This window comes from Cucumis melo, chromosome 7 (assembly GCF_025177605.1).
Source record: "Cucumis melo cultivar AY chromosome 7, USDA_Cmelo_AY_1.0, whole genome shotgun sequence".
Classification (NCBI taxonomy): Eukaryota; Viridiplantae; Streptophyta; class Magnoliopsida; order Cucurbitales; family Cucurbitaceae; genus Cucumis; species Cucumis melo.
The window spans coordinates 11169896-11189221 of NC_066863.1; the positions used below are offsets into that span (position 1 = coordinate 11169896).

The window sequence follows — 19326 nt, forward strand, 5'->3', positions numbered from 1 at the left end:
TTTAGATGGTAAAAACTACTCATATTGGAAACCTCGGATGATCTTCTTCATTAAGACGTTAGATGGAAAAGCTTGGAGAGCTCTTGTGGCTGGTTATGATCCTCCTACGATTACCATTTAATGGTGTTGACCTGAACGTTTTCAAGTTAATAAATTCCTGCAGTACAACCAAAGAAGCTTGGAAAACCTTGGAGGTAGCATATGAAGGTACCTCCAAAGTAAAGATCTCAAGACTCAACTGATAACATCTAAGTTTGAGGCATTGAGAACGACTGAGGATGAATCAGTGTCTAATTACAATAAGAGAGTTCTTGAAATCGCAAATGAATCCCTGCTGCTCGGTGAAAAGATACTTGATTCTAAGATAGTTCGGAAAGTTCTTCGATCCTTGCCCAGAAAATTTGATATGAAAGTTACTGTGATTGAAAAAGCTCATGATATTACAATGCTGAAACTTGATGAATTGTTTGGTTCGTTGCTTACGTTTGAGATGGCCACTGCTAATAGAGAAAGTAAGAAAGGCAAGGGAATTGCTTTTAAATCTACACATGTAAATGAGGAGGTTGATTGTGATACTGAAGCAAACATGGATGAGTCAATAGCTTTATTAACCAAACAATTCACAAACGCCCTTCGGAATTTAAAAAACTGAATGCCATAGGTATGAATGTTTAAACTTCTAATCAATATCGAAGAAGAAATGATAATGGTCCTACCAGGAGAAACAATGAAAATTCTGATAGAAGAAGTGATGGTTATCTTAAGAAAAAGGAAGGCGACAGAAATATTTTCAGGTGTAGAGAATGTGGAGGAGTTGGTCATTATCAGACAGAATGTCCCACATTCCTGAGAAAACAGAAGAAAAACTTTAGTGTCACACTATTAGATGAAGAATCTGTTGATAGTAGAGATGATGATGGCAACACAAATGCTTTCGCAATACGAATTACTGTTTAGAACACTGATGATGATAGTGAATGTTCGATAGAAAGTAAAAATGATGAATTGTCAATTGAGAAGCTTGAAACTCTATGGAAAGAAGATTGTTAAGCAAGGGCAATACAAAAAAAAAAAGATCCAAGATCTTTTAGAAGAAAATGAACGGTTGATGTCTGTATTATCTTCTCTAAAGTTAAAATTGAGAAAGGTTCAGAATGAGAATGATCAGATTTTAAAATCCGTTAAAATGCTAAATTCAGGAATGGAGAATCTAGATTCAATACTAAAAGCTGGACATAATGGCTTTCGTAGATATGGGTTGGGATTTGTGGCCTCTACAAGTAGTTCTAAAGCTACATCATAAATCAAATTTGTCCCTACCTCAATGAGAGTTGAATATGACACGATTCATACAGAGACTGACATCAGGACTCCAGTTAAATCTCTTGGGAGAACTTGTTATTATTGAGGTTGAAAAGGTCATATCAGGTCAATTTGTTATAAATTAAGGCGAGACCAGTTACGTCAATAGAAACACTGGAATAGAAGCCTTGCTCAACCTCGCATGGTTTAGAGAATTAAACCTGCTGAAAGATGTAAGATTGCCTTTACATCCGTTCAGACCGCAGATGATGCGTGGTATTTTGATAGTAGGTGCTCCAGACATATGACTAGAAATAGATCATACTTTACAAACTTAAACTACTGTGTCACCGGACATGTTATCTTTGGTGATGGTGCAAAAGAAAAAATTATAGCTAAAGGTAACATAGACAAAGATGATCTACCACGACTGAACGATGTTAGGTATGTAGATGGACTAAAAGCAAACTTAATCAGTATAAGTCAACTGTGTGATCAAGGTTACAAAGTTAGTTTTAATGATATTGGTTGTGTTGTCATGAACAAAGAAAATCAAATTTGTATGAGTGATAAACGAAAAGCTGATAATTACTACAATTGGAATTCAAATATGTCTGACACCTGTCAGTTGATAAGATCCGATCAAATATGGCTATGGCACAGAAAGCTGGGGCATGTCAGCATGAGAGGATTGGAAAAAGTTATTAAAAATAAAGCAGTTGTGGGAATTCCTAATTTAGACGTAAATGGAAACTTCTTCTGTGGAGACTGTCAAATTGACAAGCAGACAAGGTCTACTCATAAAAGTTTGAAAGAATGTTATACCAATAGAGTCTTGGAATTGTTACATATGGATCTCATGGGTCCAATGCAAACAGAAAGTCTTGGAGGTAAGAGGTATGTGCTGGTTGTTGTTGATGATTACTCAAGATACACTTGGGTTTGTTTTCTCAAAGGAAAAACAGATACGGTTGAAATATGCAAAAAGCTGTGTTTGAAGCTACAACACGAAAAATGGAAGAAGATAACAAGAATCCGAAGTGATCATGGTAAAGAATTTGATAATGAAGGCTTTAACAGTTTTTGTCTGTTAGAAGGAATACACCATGAGTTTTTGGCACCGATAACTCCTCAACAAAATGGTGTAGTAGAAAGAAAGAACAGGACATTACAAGAAATGGCTCGTGTAATACATGCCAAAAATTTACCTTTATGTTTTTGGACAGAAGCTGTAAATATTGCCTGTCACATTCATAACAGAGTAACTATTAGAACTGGAATGACCGTTACTATTTATGAACTTTGGAAAGAGAGAAGACCAAATGTCAAATGCTTCCATGTGTTTGGAAGTACATGTTATATCTTAGCTGACCGAGAATACCGTCATAAATGGGATGCAAGGTCAGAACAAGGAATCTTTCTCAGGTACTCTCAAAACAGTCGGGCCTATAGAGTCTACAATAACAGATCCGACAGTGTTATGGAAAGAATCAATGTAGTTATAAATGATCTCAATTCTGCTATTAAACAGATGAATGATGAGGAAGATGAGACTCCAAACATGTTTGAAGTCAGAACTACGAGTACTGTGGAAGAGTCTAAAGCTGATAATTCATCCGACGGTCCAGGAAAAAGTTTGAAAAAATCATGAGAAGAAATTATCAATAAAAAATCAGAACTAATGCCTTCAGCTCATGTAAAGAAAAATCATCTAGCAAGCTGTATGATAGGTGATCCATCAGCTGGGATGCAGACCAGAAGGAAAGATAAGATTGACTATTTGAAGATGGTTGCTGATTTGTGTTATATTTGCACCATTGAACCTTCGACTGTTGACTCTGCTCTCAAGGATGAGTATTGGTTAAATGCAATGCAAGAGGAGCTACTGCAATTTAGACGAAATAATGTCTGGACGTTAGTCTCAAAGCCAGAAGGTGTAAACGTTATTGGCACCAAATGGATATTTAAAAATAAGACTGATGAAACTGGATGTGCGACGAAAAATAAAGCCAGATTAGTAGCTCAAGGGTATACTCAAGTTGAAGGTGTTGACTTTGATGAAACGTTTGCTCTTATTGCTCGACTTGAAGCCATTTGACTTTTACTGGGTATATCATGCATACAAAAATTTAAATTGTATCAGATGGATGTAAAGAGTGTCTTCTTAAATGGGTACTTGAATGAGGAGGTTTATGTTGCTCAACCAAAAGGTTTTGTAGATTCCGAGCACCCAAAGCATGTGTATAAGCTCAACAAAGCCTTATATGGACTAAAGCAAGCTCTGAGAGCTTGGTATGACCGGCTAACTGTATACTTGAGAGGTAGAGGATATTCCAGAGGAGAAATTGACAAGACCTTGTTCATACACAAGAAATCTGACCAATTGTTGGTGGCTCTAATTTATGTTGATGACATCATTTTTGGAGGATTTTCTCAGGATCTAGTAAATAACTTCATTAATATTATGCAGTCAGAATTCGAAATGAGCATGGTTTGAGAGCTTTCATGCTTTCTGGGACTTCAAATTAAGCAAAAGAATGATGACATTTTCATATCTCAAGAAAAATATGCCAGGAGTATGGTCAAAAAGTTTGGTTTGGAACAGGCTCGAAATAAGCGGACTCTAGCGGCGACTCATGTTAAACATACAAAAGACACTGAAGGTGCTAAAGTTGATCACAAACTTTACAGAAGTATAGTAGGCAACCTATTATACTTAACTGCAAGTTGACCGGACATAGCTTATACTGTGGGAATATGTGCTCGTTATCAGGCAGATCCCTGCATCACTCACCTAAAAGCTGTTAAACGAATTCTCAAATACGTTCATGAGACCAATGACTTTGGAATGATGTATTCCTACGTTACAACTTCCACTCTAGTTGGATATTGTGATGCTTATTGGGCAGGTTCAGTTGATAATCGTAAAAGTACGTCTGGAGGTTGCTTCTTTTTGGGAAACAATTTAATCTCTTGGTTAAGTAAGAAGCAAAACTGTGTTTCTTTATCTACAGTTGAAGCTGAATATATAGCTGCAGGTAGTGGTTGTACACAATTGATTTGGATGAAAAACATGCTGCATGAATATGGCTTTGATCAGGACACTATGACTTTGTATTGTGACAATATGAGTGCAATTGATATATCTAAGAATCTCGTTCAACATAGTCGAACTGAGCATATTGATATAAGACACCACTTTATTCGAGAACTAGTTGAAGACAAAGTAATCAAGCTTGATCATGTTCGTTCAAATTTACAATTAGTCGATATCTTCACTAAACCCTTGGATGCTAGCTCATTCGAATACTTACGTGCTGGTTTAGGTGTGTGTCGCACTTAACTTCGTGATGAGCAATAAAGACGGCGCATGTCTCCACGTTTCAAATATTTAAAGTTGTCAACGCCATTTTCGGAGAATGGAGGTCTTTTCGGCTGATGGAGCTCTTCTTTTCATTAATGGATGTTTAATTTCAGATTATTTGAATTTTATTCTGGCTATTTAAACTAAGATCATCTTAAGTCGTTACACATTCTAGAGTTGATACATCAGTTGAAATTTTTCATCGGTTACTCGAATCGTATTCATCATGGTGAATACTCGCAAGGGGTCTTATGTGCCTAAGCAATCTGAAGATGCATCTAATGCCATCACTTCTTCGCCTTCTCTAGTACATCATGTAAGGGTCAGAGGTCGCCGTTTCAAAAGCACTCCTCCCTGGAGACCCTATCGGCTTCTATCTGAGAAAGTGCAAGGAGAGGCCACCAGTAGGTTGCAGAAGTCTTTACGTTTTGAGGTAGGTGCCTAAAGTCGGGGAGTCTGCTGCTCCTGTATCTCCTGCTGTGCATGCACATCGAGCTTCTGAGGCCACTGTATCGAATATGGATTTAGATGATCAGGATAATGTTCTTTTAATCCGTTTGTTAAAGAAACCCTCAGAGCCAGTTACAGCCGAGAGGCTCCCTTCTGATCCCCCGAGTTCCATTCACTCTCAAGAGAGCTTATCAACCGAAGGGTTATTCATTCCAACTCCAGGAGACCCTCGATGCTCACCAGCTATACCTTTAGGTCATTCTCCCTCTATTCAGCCTCCTCGATTGAAACTACCTACTTCGCAACCGAATGCGGTACCTGCACACATTCCTGAAATCGCTACTGTTGCACGTGAAGAACAGATTGATGGTTCTCAAAATGATGATTAATATGCTTCTTTTAACCAGTCTAAGATACCTTCTAAAGACATTCCTCCTCCTACTGATGATCCCATTGCACCATCTTCTGAAGGAAGGCCAGAGTCTCCTAAAGGTTCTAAACCCCCAAAAAGAAAAACTCAACAAGCTAGGAGAAATGTTACCACAAAAACTGGCAGAAAGAAAATCCCTGCAAATGTTCCATTTGTTTCCATTGATGGAATTTCTTTTCATCATGAGGAAAGTGTTCAACGCAGGAAGTTTGTGATGCAGAGGAGAATTACCGATGAGGTAAATATATCTGACAAACACCAATCCTACATGAGTATCATGGACCTTATCCATAAGGCTGGTTTGGAGAAAAACTATCTCGAATGTTGGTCCTTTTTATCCCCAGTTAATTAGAGAATTTATTGTCAATCTGCCCGATGAGTTTAATGATTTGAGTAGTGCTGACTATCAGACGATGCACATTAGAGGGTTCAAATTTGTGATTTCACCTGCAGTGATAAATGGTTTTCTTGGAAATACTGTTGAATTGACTACTCTCCATCATGTCCTACTACTGAGGTTCTAGCTACTTTCTTATCTGGAGGGACCTTGTCCACATGGCCTGTGAATGGAATCCCTGCAGCTACTCTCAGCGTCAAGTATGCCATTCTGTACAAGATTGGCATTGCCAATTGGTTCCCTTCCTCACATGCCTCAAGCATATCTGCTGCCTTAGGTACATTCTTGTATCAAATTTGCAATAATGATAATGTAGATATGGGTGGCTTCATTTACAATCAACCGTTGAGGCATGTTGGGTCGTTTAAGGTCAAGGTTTCCATTGCTTTTCTGAGGTTGTTCTACAGTCTGCTATTTCACCTAAATGGAGTGGTGCTTACTACACTGATGCTCTTGGACTTGAACCTAAGACAATAGCACTAAGCTACAGACTCTTTCAAGGTAGTCATGTGTCTGATATTGACCATGATGTGCCTCCAACTCGGGGCCCACGTATTTTTCACACTACTAACTGGGATGACTCTGCTGAAGGCTTCTATGTGGGTTATGAGTTAGCTACCCGCATTATTAATTCCTTGACTGCTGAATCTCATGCACTGACTAACTCCATTACTCTGTTGTCTAAACGTCGATTAGAGGTTGATGCTCTCATTCGACATTTGAAGTCTTCGGCACCATCTACTAGTCGTCAGCAGCCACCATCTGGTTAATGTCTTTACTTTTCAGGTTCAAAGGGGGAGTGAATGTACTGAGGGAAATATTGTGGGATGTTTTTTGTTTTTGATGGTTTTGGGCAGAAGTGGATAATGTTCTGGCCCTATTCTTTTGTTGACTGTAGTTTTCTTTTGTGACAGATGTAGTTTGATAAAATCATCTTTTGTCTCCTAAATTGAAATATCTTCTAAATGGAATGACATCTGTCTTACTAAGAACTGACGACTGCGAATGAATGAAATGACTCTGTGGTACTACTGCTGTTGAACCATAAAAGAAATTCCTTTTAGAGAAAAGGGGGAGTTTGTTGAAGTGTAGTTTGTATAAAATAATATCTTTTAAATTAAAAGAGAAGATATATTTAAGAGAAGATAATCAATGAATATTTGATTCTCCTTTACTTATGGAATCCTTCTATTTATCTCCAAGATATAAAATAAGTTCCTCTTCTTTAGGGATCTTATATTTTTAGAAGATTCAAGTTGGGTTATATATGTTCTTTGAAGAGGATTAAAACGTGCGCAAAAAGATAGAGAAAAAAAAAGGCTTGGGTGCTGATTACGAAGACTGATCTTCCGATTGGTGATTGAAGCGGCTGCGGTTGAAACGAAAGGTAGTTTATAAATTCAGGAGCAACATGACTACCTAAAGTAGAGTTTTGAGGATGAGTAATATACATAATGAGTCTATGGTTAGTTTGATTAATGACTGAGTCACGCATACATTCAGGGGGAGCATAACCATCAGACGCTGTCGACGAGAGTCTTCTTTATTCCAGGGGGAGCCTGAAGTCTGATGTTAATTCACAAGAAATATAGTTATAGCATTGAGATGTATACTTAAGATATATTGATGTTTTGATGTTTATGGTGACTATTAATAAAATTACTCATCTGAGCTGTGCGCAGCTCCCTAGACGTAGGCATTATTGGCCGTACTGGGTTACCAAAGTCTCATGTGTTAGTCTCTTCTACTGTCTCACTAGTTATTACGTATATTATTGGCGGAAGTCGTAACTGAAGGGTCCTTGATTATCTTTTACTGTTTTTCAAAGTCCTTCAACATCTGTAGTATTATTTCTTTCTCCACCACTTCTTCCTGTAATATCTGAGTGAAAACTTAGAGAGATATTAGAGACAGAAGCTCACCCACCATTCTCCTAACTTGTAAAAGAGCCGAGGAATGCCAACCAATGTATTTTGCTACTTGACACATCTCTTTACTTTCCATTTTTGTACTTCGTAATGTATTGTATGAATGTCCTTATTGTTATGGTCGAAAGACCTACATTATCAATATAATGCATGTTTATCCACTGTCTTTCTCTCATTTCTCTATTATTCATCTTGTTGAAGTGTTATAAGTAGTTTAAGTATGTATTAAGTGTTTGATAAGGGTTCTTTAAGTATAAGATGAATTGTTATTAACCTGAGCTTAATTTAATCACTTGGCCAACGCTCATCGCCTACTGTTCAAGAGAGTAAGTAGCAAAGACTTAGCTAAACACATGCAGAAGGGAGTTTGAAAATAAACTTCGTTGTTCTAGCGATTTTCCTCCAATCATTTATGTCTCGAAAGGAGAATAAGTGTGGTGTTTAGGTGCCGAGCGGTTGCTCGCCTTAAATAGAGAGGTATATGTGAAGCTTACAACTAAGGAAACCTAGATATATATATATCACTTTATTTATCTTTACTATTTGTGTCCCGAAAGGGGAACAAGTGTGGTATTTAGGTGTCAAGAGGTTAAGTGCCTTAAATATATAAAATAAATAAATGATCTATATCACATCAAGTCGTATCTTGCATTTTATTCACCTATAATGTAGAGACTTTCCTTCATCTTTCTTAATGCAAGTTAGTTCAATTTTCATAAACATCTCATTTATTCCCCTCTATAGAATCCTTTATATAAATATTTAGAGTAATATAGTTTTATATTTATTCTATATAGAATATATACAACCTATAATCAGAAGTAAGCTTTATAACAGAATTTGATAGAAATTTTCTGTGTTCGACTCTGGCTTATCCAGGAAACCTCTTGTTTCGCTTACACTTGGGAAAGCATGAGGAAAACTTGTACTAAACGTTGATATCATGCATTTAGCAACACATAGGTGGGACATGAATCTTTTATCGCATAATCCTAGCCTAGACATTAGCTTAAGTCATATTATTAGAACCCAACATGACATATTTAGGAATGAGTTTTGCATAACACAATAACAAAAAAAACAAATGAGTATCAATTTTGTGTAAACTCTATTACGTATTTATGAAGTACTTCCTCTCTGAAGGTCTCATGTTTAGACGTCTAATGTTTTACAAGTTATCCATTTGAATATATTGCATGCCTTATATGGAGTTAGTCCATGCGATACAAACATTAAGTGGTATAATAGTAAGTCAGAGTCTAAGAGTTTCCTAGAATGAAGTCATTCGAGTCTATGGTACATGTTAAAGAAGTAAAATATGTTGGAATTTATGTCTTAAAACTCGTTGTTTGTAGTTTAAAATCATATTCTATTTAATAAAGTTGTTACTAAGGAATTATTAGTGAAATTGAATACTATAATCTTGAATCCAATAAATTAGGGTCCCAAGGCTATTTTAAGTAAACTTGAACTTTATGTAGAGACATAAACGTAGATCAAATTCAAATGTATAACCTAAGTGGTCTATAGTATATGAATAAGGTTAGGCTATTATGAGGACACTATGGATGCAACTTGCTTTGTAGTTAGTACAAACGATGTGATCATGAATCATTCATGTCTAGACATGAAAGTCAGGACATCTTATGTAAAGAGTTTACGTAATACTAGAACCATGAAATAGTCATTTTTATGTTATAACACCATTGACTGTATAAAACTAACTATTTCGATTATTGAATGACCTAGATAACTTAATCTTAACCCTGAGCTAACAACGAACTCCTGATCACATAGGATTATCCTTATATCTATATAGGTAAGGGATACTCACACTACAAGAAATATTGGCTTTGATGTCAGTTGGAAAAAATGAAAACGGATCTTTAATGTCGTTTTTCAAAATGCGGATGTTTAATGTCAGTTTTAAATCGACATCAAAGAGAGAGCTTTAATGTCGGTTTTAAACTGACATTAAAGCTATGCTTAATTTCTTTAATTATTTTGTAATTTTGTTAAATTAAATCAATAAAATTAGAAGCCACTTTAAAGCTCATTTGCTATTCCTATTTCTCGATTTCTTCTCAGCCCTTAGTTCACTCTCTCACGCCTTTCTTCCCTCTCTTCTCAATCTCGCTTTAGGGTTTAAGGTCGAATCACCATCACTCTCTATTTTCTCTTCTTCTTTGATTGTTTCGTCACTTGTAATCGAAGAACTCTGGTATCGGTTATCGTTAAACAACAAACGATTTGGTGAAATCTACATCTTGTCAGAATGAGAGCATTTTTTGGCGGCAATGGCATGGAAGACGATGAATAAACCACATCTCTATCTCTTCCATCGTTGTCCTTTCCATCTTTCTCTGAATCTTTCGCTTCATTTCTGATGTGAGATTCTAATCCAATGTATACTAGTGTAGGATTCAATGCTTCTAATCCAATGTATACTAGTGTAGAATTAAATGCTTATTTCTATTTCAAATTAATTAGTTTTGTGAACACTATGTTTAGAGCCATAACCTCCCAAGTTTTACCTACTATGTTTCATTTTTTTTTGTCACTAATTGAGTGTGTTACTCAAGTTATTAATCTTTAAAGCTTTCTGTTTTTCATCAGCTAGGTGGTGAAGTTTCTGATTTCCCATTTGTCTCTCTTTTTAGTTTTATTTACTTTGTAAGGTTTTGAATTTTAGGGGGGTTTTGCGAAGGGATTGTTTTAGCTAACTACATTTTGTATTTAACTCTATGTTGGATTCAGAGTAGTTGAAATGTGAAGTACGGTAGAATTTTTCCCCTCTTTATATTTGTAGTATGAGCAAACAAATTTAACCGATCGATTGAATGTGGGCTGAGGTGAGGTAGGTCTGTAGGAGATTAATGAAATAATTTAAATTAGTTTGAGCAAGCTATTAAAAGTTTTATTTGGTGAACCCTTGTATACTTTAATTCTTGGTTGAGTTTTACTATAATGTCATGGTTTTTCTTGTATCCGTACTTAGTTCATGTTCTTTTTTTCATTATCAAAATCATTGTCCATTGTGGTGCTTGTGAGATCTTATATTTAAGGAAAGATTACTTAATATGTTTTGGAATATATAGGGAAATTTATGCAGTTGAGTTTGATTTAGCAACTTAGTTATGGTTGTATGCAATAGTGATTGTCATTTCAAGTTTGTACTAGAAACGTTTTCTTTTTATAGCATGACAAGCATGAATGGACTTGTAGCAATTGGCTTCTTTTTTTGGTTGGTTAGGTAACTTTTGTTTTCTCAATGTAAATAACATGTTTCTGAAAATTGGTGGAAATTGAAGAGTGCAATGGAGTATGTTTTCGATTCAACCTTTGTTTGTAAAAATATTGATGCTGTTGAGAGAAATAATGTGTTCTTATTGGTTTCTCTATTGACTAAATTTGTTTGTTGACATATAACAGGCTTAATTGTATACCATACTAAAGCTTTGTGGTGCATTTGACCTACTGTTCAAGGAGCATCTCCATGGGGGTATCTTAGGCTTCTACTGAATTGTTATCAGCAAAATCTTTTAAGCGTTGTTTGATTTTCAATATGTATTTACCAAGAATTTCATTGTTCATTGATGCACATGCTTGTCAATGGCATTATTTGTGTGTTTTGTTGAGCATGTTCCTCTTATCATTTATATGAAGTGCTAATTTTTTTTATAGCTGTTAGCCTTTTGGATTGTAAGTCCAAGTTAACATTACTCGTAAAAGGCTTATTTTGTAGCTGAATCAGCAGATTATTTTAGTTAAATCAAATATTCATTGATTTTTAATCATGTTATGAAAATTTTCCATTTGGTACTTTCAGGTTCATTTCATTTTGAAGGAACTCATCAGAAGATAAATGGCAGAAACTCATTTTGATAATGCTAAATTAAAGTATGAATTTAGGATTGTCTGACCTAACTTCTTAAAATGGAATAGGAGTAATATGTCAAAAGGCCTGAACTACGCAAATCAGCAAGGGATGAGATTGACTCAGTTCCATGGTTCTGAAAACACGATGGTATGGATTTTATGGTCAACTACATAAATTTCTGTTTGTTAGCATTCCTGCAAATGCTAGATATTTTGAAGAAAATGCTTTAGGTTATAATAGTTGTTTGTTTGTTATTTCAAGGTTCTAATGTTTGCTATGTACCAGTGATGCATCTGATATGGTATGAAAAGTGAATTGAGATAACGTGGATAACGTTGTAGTGCACTTGAGATATTAATTAAGATAATGTGGATAACATTGTAGAATGTATGTGCTTTAAAGGCTCCATAAATTATTGTTATTTTAAATATTTTCTATAATTTTATTTTTTGATATTGTCTTACAGTTAAAACCGAGGAACATTTAAATTCAAAGATGACAAGTTGATTGTCAACCAGTTGTTATAAGTTTCTTTAACTTCATATTTAAAGGACTAGGATTTGATCGTTCAGACCTCGTTTGCTAACTATTTGGTTTTGCATGGTTTCTAAAAGTTAAGCCTATTTACTTTAGTTTCTTACACTTCTTAGGTAAATGAGCTGAATTCTTAGTTAAATTCTAAAAAACATGACAAGTTTTCATAAAATACTTTTATTAGTTTTCAAAACTTAGCTTGTTTTTGAAAACATTTGTAAAAAGTAGATAACAAAGTATGAAATTGTGTGTTTAAAGACACAACTTATTATAAGAGCTGTTTCTAAAAGAGTTTGTCGATTTCTATAATAATGGTAATATTAGGCCAGTGAGAACTTTCCCTATTTTTGTCGTTACCTTTTAAATTATTCGAGTCTTGTTATTATTTTATTCAAAATAATTTACCTTGTAAAATAATTTTAATGCTCTGTTTTTCATTTCAATGGGGCGGATTTATTTTTGGTTTGATTTGTTTTGGAGTCTAACTCAGCTTCAGATGCTTTTTGTTGGACAATTATGCAAGACTACCATCATTTTTTTCCTTTTCTCCCGACTGTAAATCAATTGATTGCATTAATAGGTGAGCGAGGTTTCATTAGGGTTCAAATTTCAAACCAAACAAACTTAGATTGTTGGTCAAGTGTAGATCTCTTTCTTTTTTTGGAAACAAACAAGCGTAAAGAATAGATGAGGGTTTCTTTGAATTATTCTAAAGAGATAGGCTAGTTGAAAGTGCTTTCAACTAGCCAAATCAAAGAGGGATATGCAATTATGTTAGTGTTGAAAGTCCAATTGTAAGCATTTAACTTAACTCTACCATTAACCTTATAGGTGATCCTTAGCATCAATCCTATGTTTATGCTTACAAAAGTGTAACTTTAATTTACCTCTTAGACTTATATTACAAGAATCTTTCTAAATATTTGAACATATTTCTTCCTAGGTTCAATGAAAAGCTTTCTTTCGATGATATTATAGATTGGTTTGCAACAACCGTACAATATCTACCTTGAATCCTTTACTACTCAAAGGACACATTGGTAATATTCAGGATCTCATGGTGTTATTTATGTTACAGTTTTCAATGGTTCAATTTATTGTCTGGTCGTGGTATTCTGTCTCAATATCCCAAGTCTATAGTGTAGGGCCAGATCACCTTTACACTCCCTTGGGGGGGGGGGTGTTGTAGCCTTTTAATCTCAGAAGTTTGTAGTCTTTCAAGCCAAAGATACATAACTGTATTCAATTCTATTTATTGTTGGTTCTGCACAATTGTATATATTTCAAATTTATATGCTATTTTGCTCTCTCCTCTCTAAGTACCACGATCTCTAGTTCTCTCCTCTCTAATCGTAGTTACCTTTACACTCTGTTGTTTTGTTGAATGTATGAGTAACTCTTTGCTAATGGAGGGAGATACTTCTATGGGTCAGTTTATTCTTTGACAAAAAAAAATACATATTTGTTTCTATAATTCTTTTATAAGTGAGAACAATTCCTTAAAAAGTGTTTAGTGTTAAATGCATATTTGTTTCTGCAATTCTAAAGATTAAATGATGCTTCAAATGGATTGTTGATTGTTGATTGTGTATTTTGTGTTGATATTTTTGTTATGAAATGCAATGGTAGGAAAGGGGAAGGCCTTTAATAACACTAGAGTGAAGCGGTCGATTAAGGTGCCCGCGATTAGTAATAAGCTAGCAGATATGATGATTATTCATGGAGGAAATATGACCAAAAGCCAATCAATGGTTCTCCCCACCTAAGGTATACAAATATGATTGCTATACTTTTCAGCTTATTGTGTTGATGTTGCTTATTTCTTTATAGATTGATATTGGGTTTCATAATAATGTTATGCAAAAAATATCGATTATTCATTGGACGGGCAATATTATGAGCTAATCAATTGCAAGAATTCATAGGTTGCCACATAAAATGTTTTTTTTTTTAATTTGGGAAAGGGATTGTATGTTATTGCATCTATGGACTATTTCTAATATTAGACTGAAGAGATTTAGGAAAGTCTGATGGATGGGGTAGACTGAAGAGAGTTCTGTGGATTGGGGTGTGAATATAAAATCTTGAGAACTTTTCATCCTTCTCTGCAATTTTAGTACTTCAAATAGCTTTGTTATTCTAAATAAATGGTTTATTTGGATATTGTTTGTAGATAATTGAAGCCATATCGGGTTGAAAGCTAAGCGATTGTGCATAAATGGCCAGGCGACCGTTGAAAATTGAAGATTGAGAAGGCGTTTAGGATTTTTAATTATTTAATTTTTGTATTAGGATCTTTTTTCATGTACTGTTGTAGAATGTATTTATAAACACAATATTAAGATTTTATTTTGTGTATTCAAATGTAAAAGACAAATATTATAGTTTCTAAAATAATATGAATTTTATTGATTTGTTGGTGTGAAAAAATATTTATCTACATTGATCCAATGTCGGCCTATAAAAAATGGATAATAATGCAACAATTAAATACAAATAAATTTGTAAAAATGAACCCAAAAACTAGGCTTTAATGTCGGTTTTAAATCGACATCAGAGTTCAACCGACATTAAAGGGCTTCAATAACACTATCAAAGATGTCAGTTGAAAATTGACATTAATGGCCTTTAATGTCATTTTTAAACCGACATTGCCTTTAATGTCGTTTTTAAACCGACATTAAAGCCCAACCGACATTAAAGGGCTTCAATAACACTATCAAAGATGTTAGTTGAAAACTGACATTAAAGGCCTTTAATGTCGTTTTTAAACCGACATTAAAGATGCCTTTAATAACGCTCGCAAAGATGTCGGTTGTCAAGTGACATTAAAGGTCAGATTTCTTCTAGTGTCAACAGCACTAACCCAATAAGCCTTGAATTTCTAGGTCGATAAGATCATGCAGATAGCTAGGGACACAAAGTGCAAGATGAAATTCACTCTTATCCATCACAAGGATAGTAGATAGGTTGTTCCCTTAAGGGCTAAATCCAGATCTTGCACAAAGGGCCCCATTCTCTCATTGGCCTAAGAGGGATTTGGTTTATAGGTCGAACCTTAAACTAATTATTTAATAGTGGATTAGTGAGACTTAAAGACCAAGAGGTAATCTTGGAGGTAAAACGATATTTTGACCTAGTCGAGGGTACGAACAACCTATGAAGGATTAACTTACTAATCATGCTTTTATCAGATGGACATAAATATATCTCTAGTGAGGGGAGTGTAACTACAAACTTTAATGGAATGACCCATTAGTTAACAAATGTTAATTAGTTCGGTCTAAAAGGGTTTAGCCAGTTAATCTCATATCATTGTAGCTCAAGATCTATAGATCCATTAGGTTCCCCTGCTAACTCATATGAAATTAACTTAGAAGAGTATGTTAGATTAGTTCGAATTAGGAAAGGAAAGAGAAACTGACAAGTATAGGTGAATAGCGGTCGGTTATCAGTTTAAACATAGAATTTATATTTAAATATGATTTAAATATAACAAATATGAATGAAGATTCATATTACGAAGCTATGAAATGATGGAAATGGATAAAGTTATAAAAAGTCAAAGAGTTGACTTTAGACTTTGAAAAGTCAAATTTTGACCTACAATATATTCAAATGTGATTTTAATTTCAAAAAAGAAGATGAACAAACTGATAAAAAGTCAAAATGGTTGCTTTTGACTTTGACTTGAATAAGGAAAAGACCAAAATGCCCCTTGATTTAAGTTGGGGGGAAAATTTAGATAATCCCACTAACTCTTAGTGAGCTACATGGAAGCTCATGGTAATGACACCCAACCCACTAAGAGTGAGTGCATTATGAATTGTTGGCTTTTGGTAAATTCTTTACATGCATTTTTCATGTTAATACTTTCTAAAAATAAGTTTTTGAAAATTTATCAAAAACTTTTGATATATATATATTTTCATGGTCTGTATAATTTCAACTATTCTTGAAAAAAAAATTACCAAAAGAAAAAAAATCTCATATTGAAAAAATTGTTCTTCCTATCCATCTCTATATCTCTTTCCTTTCAATTCTATCTATACGGATCCTACAACCCGATTCTAAGTCCTAGAAAACGAGTTAACATTAGTGGTGGTATGGGTTCATGTTCATATAAAAGCTACAAGCAATAAGGAGATTCAAAGGTATGAATTTCATTACCCTAATTTCATTTTAATTATGGTAGTGATGCATGTTAGTATATAATTAAGATTAGATGCAATTAGACTAATTTATTTCAAAATTCCGTTGTGCATGACTATAATTCCTTCATGTCCTATCAAAGCATGATTTTGTTTCACTCAATTGCATTTGGTGGGTGTTGATTGATTAGATAAATTTATGAAACTAAAATGGATAATTTATGGTTTGGTTAAACTAAATTAAGCTTGCAATTTGTAATAATTATAGTATTTGGCTCATGACTGAGACCCAAAACGTGAATCGAAGATCGCACGCCAGTGCACCTCCATGTGGCCAAATCCCAGCAAAACGCGTTTGCCCGTCGTCCGGGGCCGAGCGCTTCATGTGTCCCGACCCATGTGCTTGTTCGACCTGACCTGGGTAGCTACGTGTTCTCTCTGACATGTGACACACGTCCAACTGACCCGGATGCCTAACTTGCCTAGTGACCTGTGTGCTACAACATATTGGATCTAGTTGTTTTGGTCGGTTCAAGCTTAGATGTTAGGTTCTTGGACCGGTGTAGTTTTTTTTACCTATTTGGACGATTCAGCTTGGTTTAAAAGCAATTTTGAACTATGTCAAATTATTATTGTAATAATTTAGATTTTTGCTTAATTTAGAAGTAAAAACTAGTTCCTTTTAAGGTATTTTAATTAATTATGCATGGAGATGTATGTTTTAATTAAAATTGAATCTTGTTGTGTTCATAAAGTATGTCATATAGATTTAAAATCCCACCATAGGTTAACATGTTCATGCATTGAAAGTATGTTATAATGATTATCATCTATAGTATGCATGTTAATTAATTAATAAGAAAGTTAATTAATAAGATTAATTAATTGTTTAATTAATTTTGATTAAATATGATTTTATAAAATTAATTAATTAATGAAATATTTAATTTATTTATTTTGATTAAATATAATTAGACTAAATTTAAATAAATTAAAATCCATATTAATTGATTTCTTTATGTAATGGTTATATAATGATTATTTGGATGAGTGTTATAGGTTAGTCTATAGTTTGATAAGAGTAATAAAATCAATTAGACATTTAAAATCTATAACAAAGATAAGCTGCATGCTCACCTAGGTTAAACAGTATCAACTAATTTTTCATAAAAATAAGGTAGATATCTTGTAAAATTGGTTATAAGAGGCTCACTTGATTAAGATCTTGTCAAAAAATTAGATAAGATGACTAAGGTTGGAGGTTCTTAAGTTGATCGTTTACAAAACACATGTAAGGTAATAAAACTAGTTTATCACTTAGACATCATAGGTTAAAATCTGGTATAGGATATCTTTAAGTTTGTAACGACCCAACTTTTCAATCTCAGCTGAGGTCATTACTTACTACTAAGACACGACACTCAACATAATACTTAGTAAAACATCATTCAAGGATTCCTTTAAAACTAAAAAAATGTAATAAAAGCATCTTCGGGCCCTATTTAAAATAAATTTCAAAACTTCAAAACATACCTTATAAAGTCTCAAACAAAATAATTAAACAATTACTCTAACCAAAACTTAAACTTGAAATTCTCAAAACAAAAACAACAAAATCAATAAGCGGAAGCAATAAAACTAGACATCCCCCTATAGCCTTCACGCATCCTTCTTGCCTCTCGCCGGTCTACCTCGTACATTACATTTACCTGAAAAAGTTAAACATGAAAGGGTGAGTATAAAAATATACCCAGTAAGGGACCTACTACTACTAAGGAAAACAATGGTTAGCTTCCTATTAAGGGGTACCCTGCAACATAACAGTCTCGTGATCCCGTGGGATACACATATCAATTTAGTGGTCCCGTCGGATCCATGTATCAGTCTAGTGGTCTCGTCAGATCCACATATCAGTCTAGTGCTCTCGAAGGATACACAACATGGGGTGATCTCGTAGGACACCGTGCCTACAGAGTACACTACCCTATAGGTAAGGCTAACAGTTATTCCCTAAGTTCAGCCTCAACAATCTACAACATTTACATCACAATATAGCTCAATTAACAGTCCTGGTTCTAAGCATAATCGACCAAACAGTCTAGGTCAGTCAACAGTATCATCTGTCACTAAACATATATCCAATTCACACCATACAGTCCTGCCATTTAAATCCAATCAAGATCAAACCATCGCTATGTAACTACACCTGATAGTGACACCATCTACACCCAACCAGTAGCACAAACCACAGTAAATCTAAACTATGTTTAACGCCTATGTTTATTCTGCAACACAGTTCATTAGTAAATACAAATTACACATAACAGTCCAGAACCCATACTTCATCGACAACATAGCCCAACTGTGTGCACAAGCTACACATAACAACTCAAACATTAATACTCCATTAATAGCACAACCCATCAGTATGTATAACTACATATAACAGTTAAGTCTTCTATACTCTATCAATAGCATAACCCATAAGTATAACTAAACTACATATAGCAGTCATGATGTCTGTACTCAGTTGAAAAGCACAACTTAGCCATAATTTTTATCTATACAAATAGTCGAACAATACAATCATTAGATTATAACTCTCCTATCAGTCAATACGAGCTAATCTAAAGTTGAGTCCAGTAGTAGAAGTCCATTACCTCGAGATTAAGCTACACTTCTTAACCAATACTAAGATCCAGCGAACCAACCTAACATAACATAAAGGATTCAAGCAATAAATCAAATACTCTCCTAAACCAATCCTTTCATCTAAAGTACATCAAAAAACGCTCACAAGCTTACCCAAGTAAATGGCGAAATGGACACCAAATCAAGCTTGTCGGAAATCCTAGGAATTCAAGCGCTATCACCTTCAAAGATTTAATAG

At 34.4% G+C, this 19326-nt stretch overlaps 2 protein-coding genes across 2 annotated transcripts; both read left to right on the forward strand.

The window, feature by feature from the left end:
- Positions 1-2983: 2983 nt before the first annotated feature.
- LOC107990684 (uncharacterized mitochondrial protein AtMg00820-like) lies at positions 2984-3400 on the forward strand. Its single transcript, XM_017044363.2, has one exon. The coding sequence runs from the start codon at positions 2984-2986 to the stop codon at positions 3398-3400; it is 417 nt and encodes a 138-aa protein (XP_016899852.2).
- Positions 3401-4892: 1492 nt separating this feature from the next.
- Positions 4893-6713, forward strand: LOC103487660 (uncharacterized). Its single transcript, XM_051088067.1, has 6 exons — positions 4893-4988; positions 5104-5430; positions 5524-5784; positions 5891-6008; positions 6128-6220; positions 6313-6713. The coding sequence occupies exons 1-6, from the start codon at positions 4893-4895 to the stop codon at positions 6711-6713; spliced, it is 1296 nt and encodes a 431-aa protein (XP_050944024.1).
- Positions 6714-19326: the final 12613 nt, after the last annotated feature.

Coding starts and splice junctions, on each gene's coding strand:
- LOC107990684 (XM_017044363.2), top strand. CDS start 2,984: ATGCCTTCAGCTCATGTAAAGAAAAATCATCTAGCAAGCTGTATGATA.
- LOC103487660 (XM_051088067.1), top strand. CDS start 4,893: ATGGTGAATACTCGCAAGGGGTCTTATGTGCCTAAGCAATCTGAAGAT. Junction 5,785..5,890: donor AGAGGAGAATTACCGATGAG/GTAAATATATCT, acceptor TTTTATCCCCAG/TTAATTAGAGAATTTATTGT. Junction 6,009..6,127: donor TTCACCTGCAGTGATAAATG/GTTTTCTTGGAA, acceptor GAATCCCTGCAG/CTACTCTCAGCGTCAAGTAT.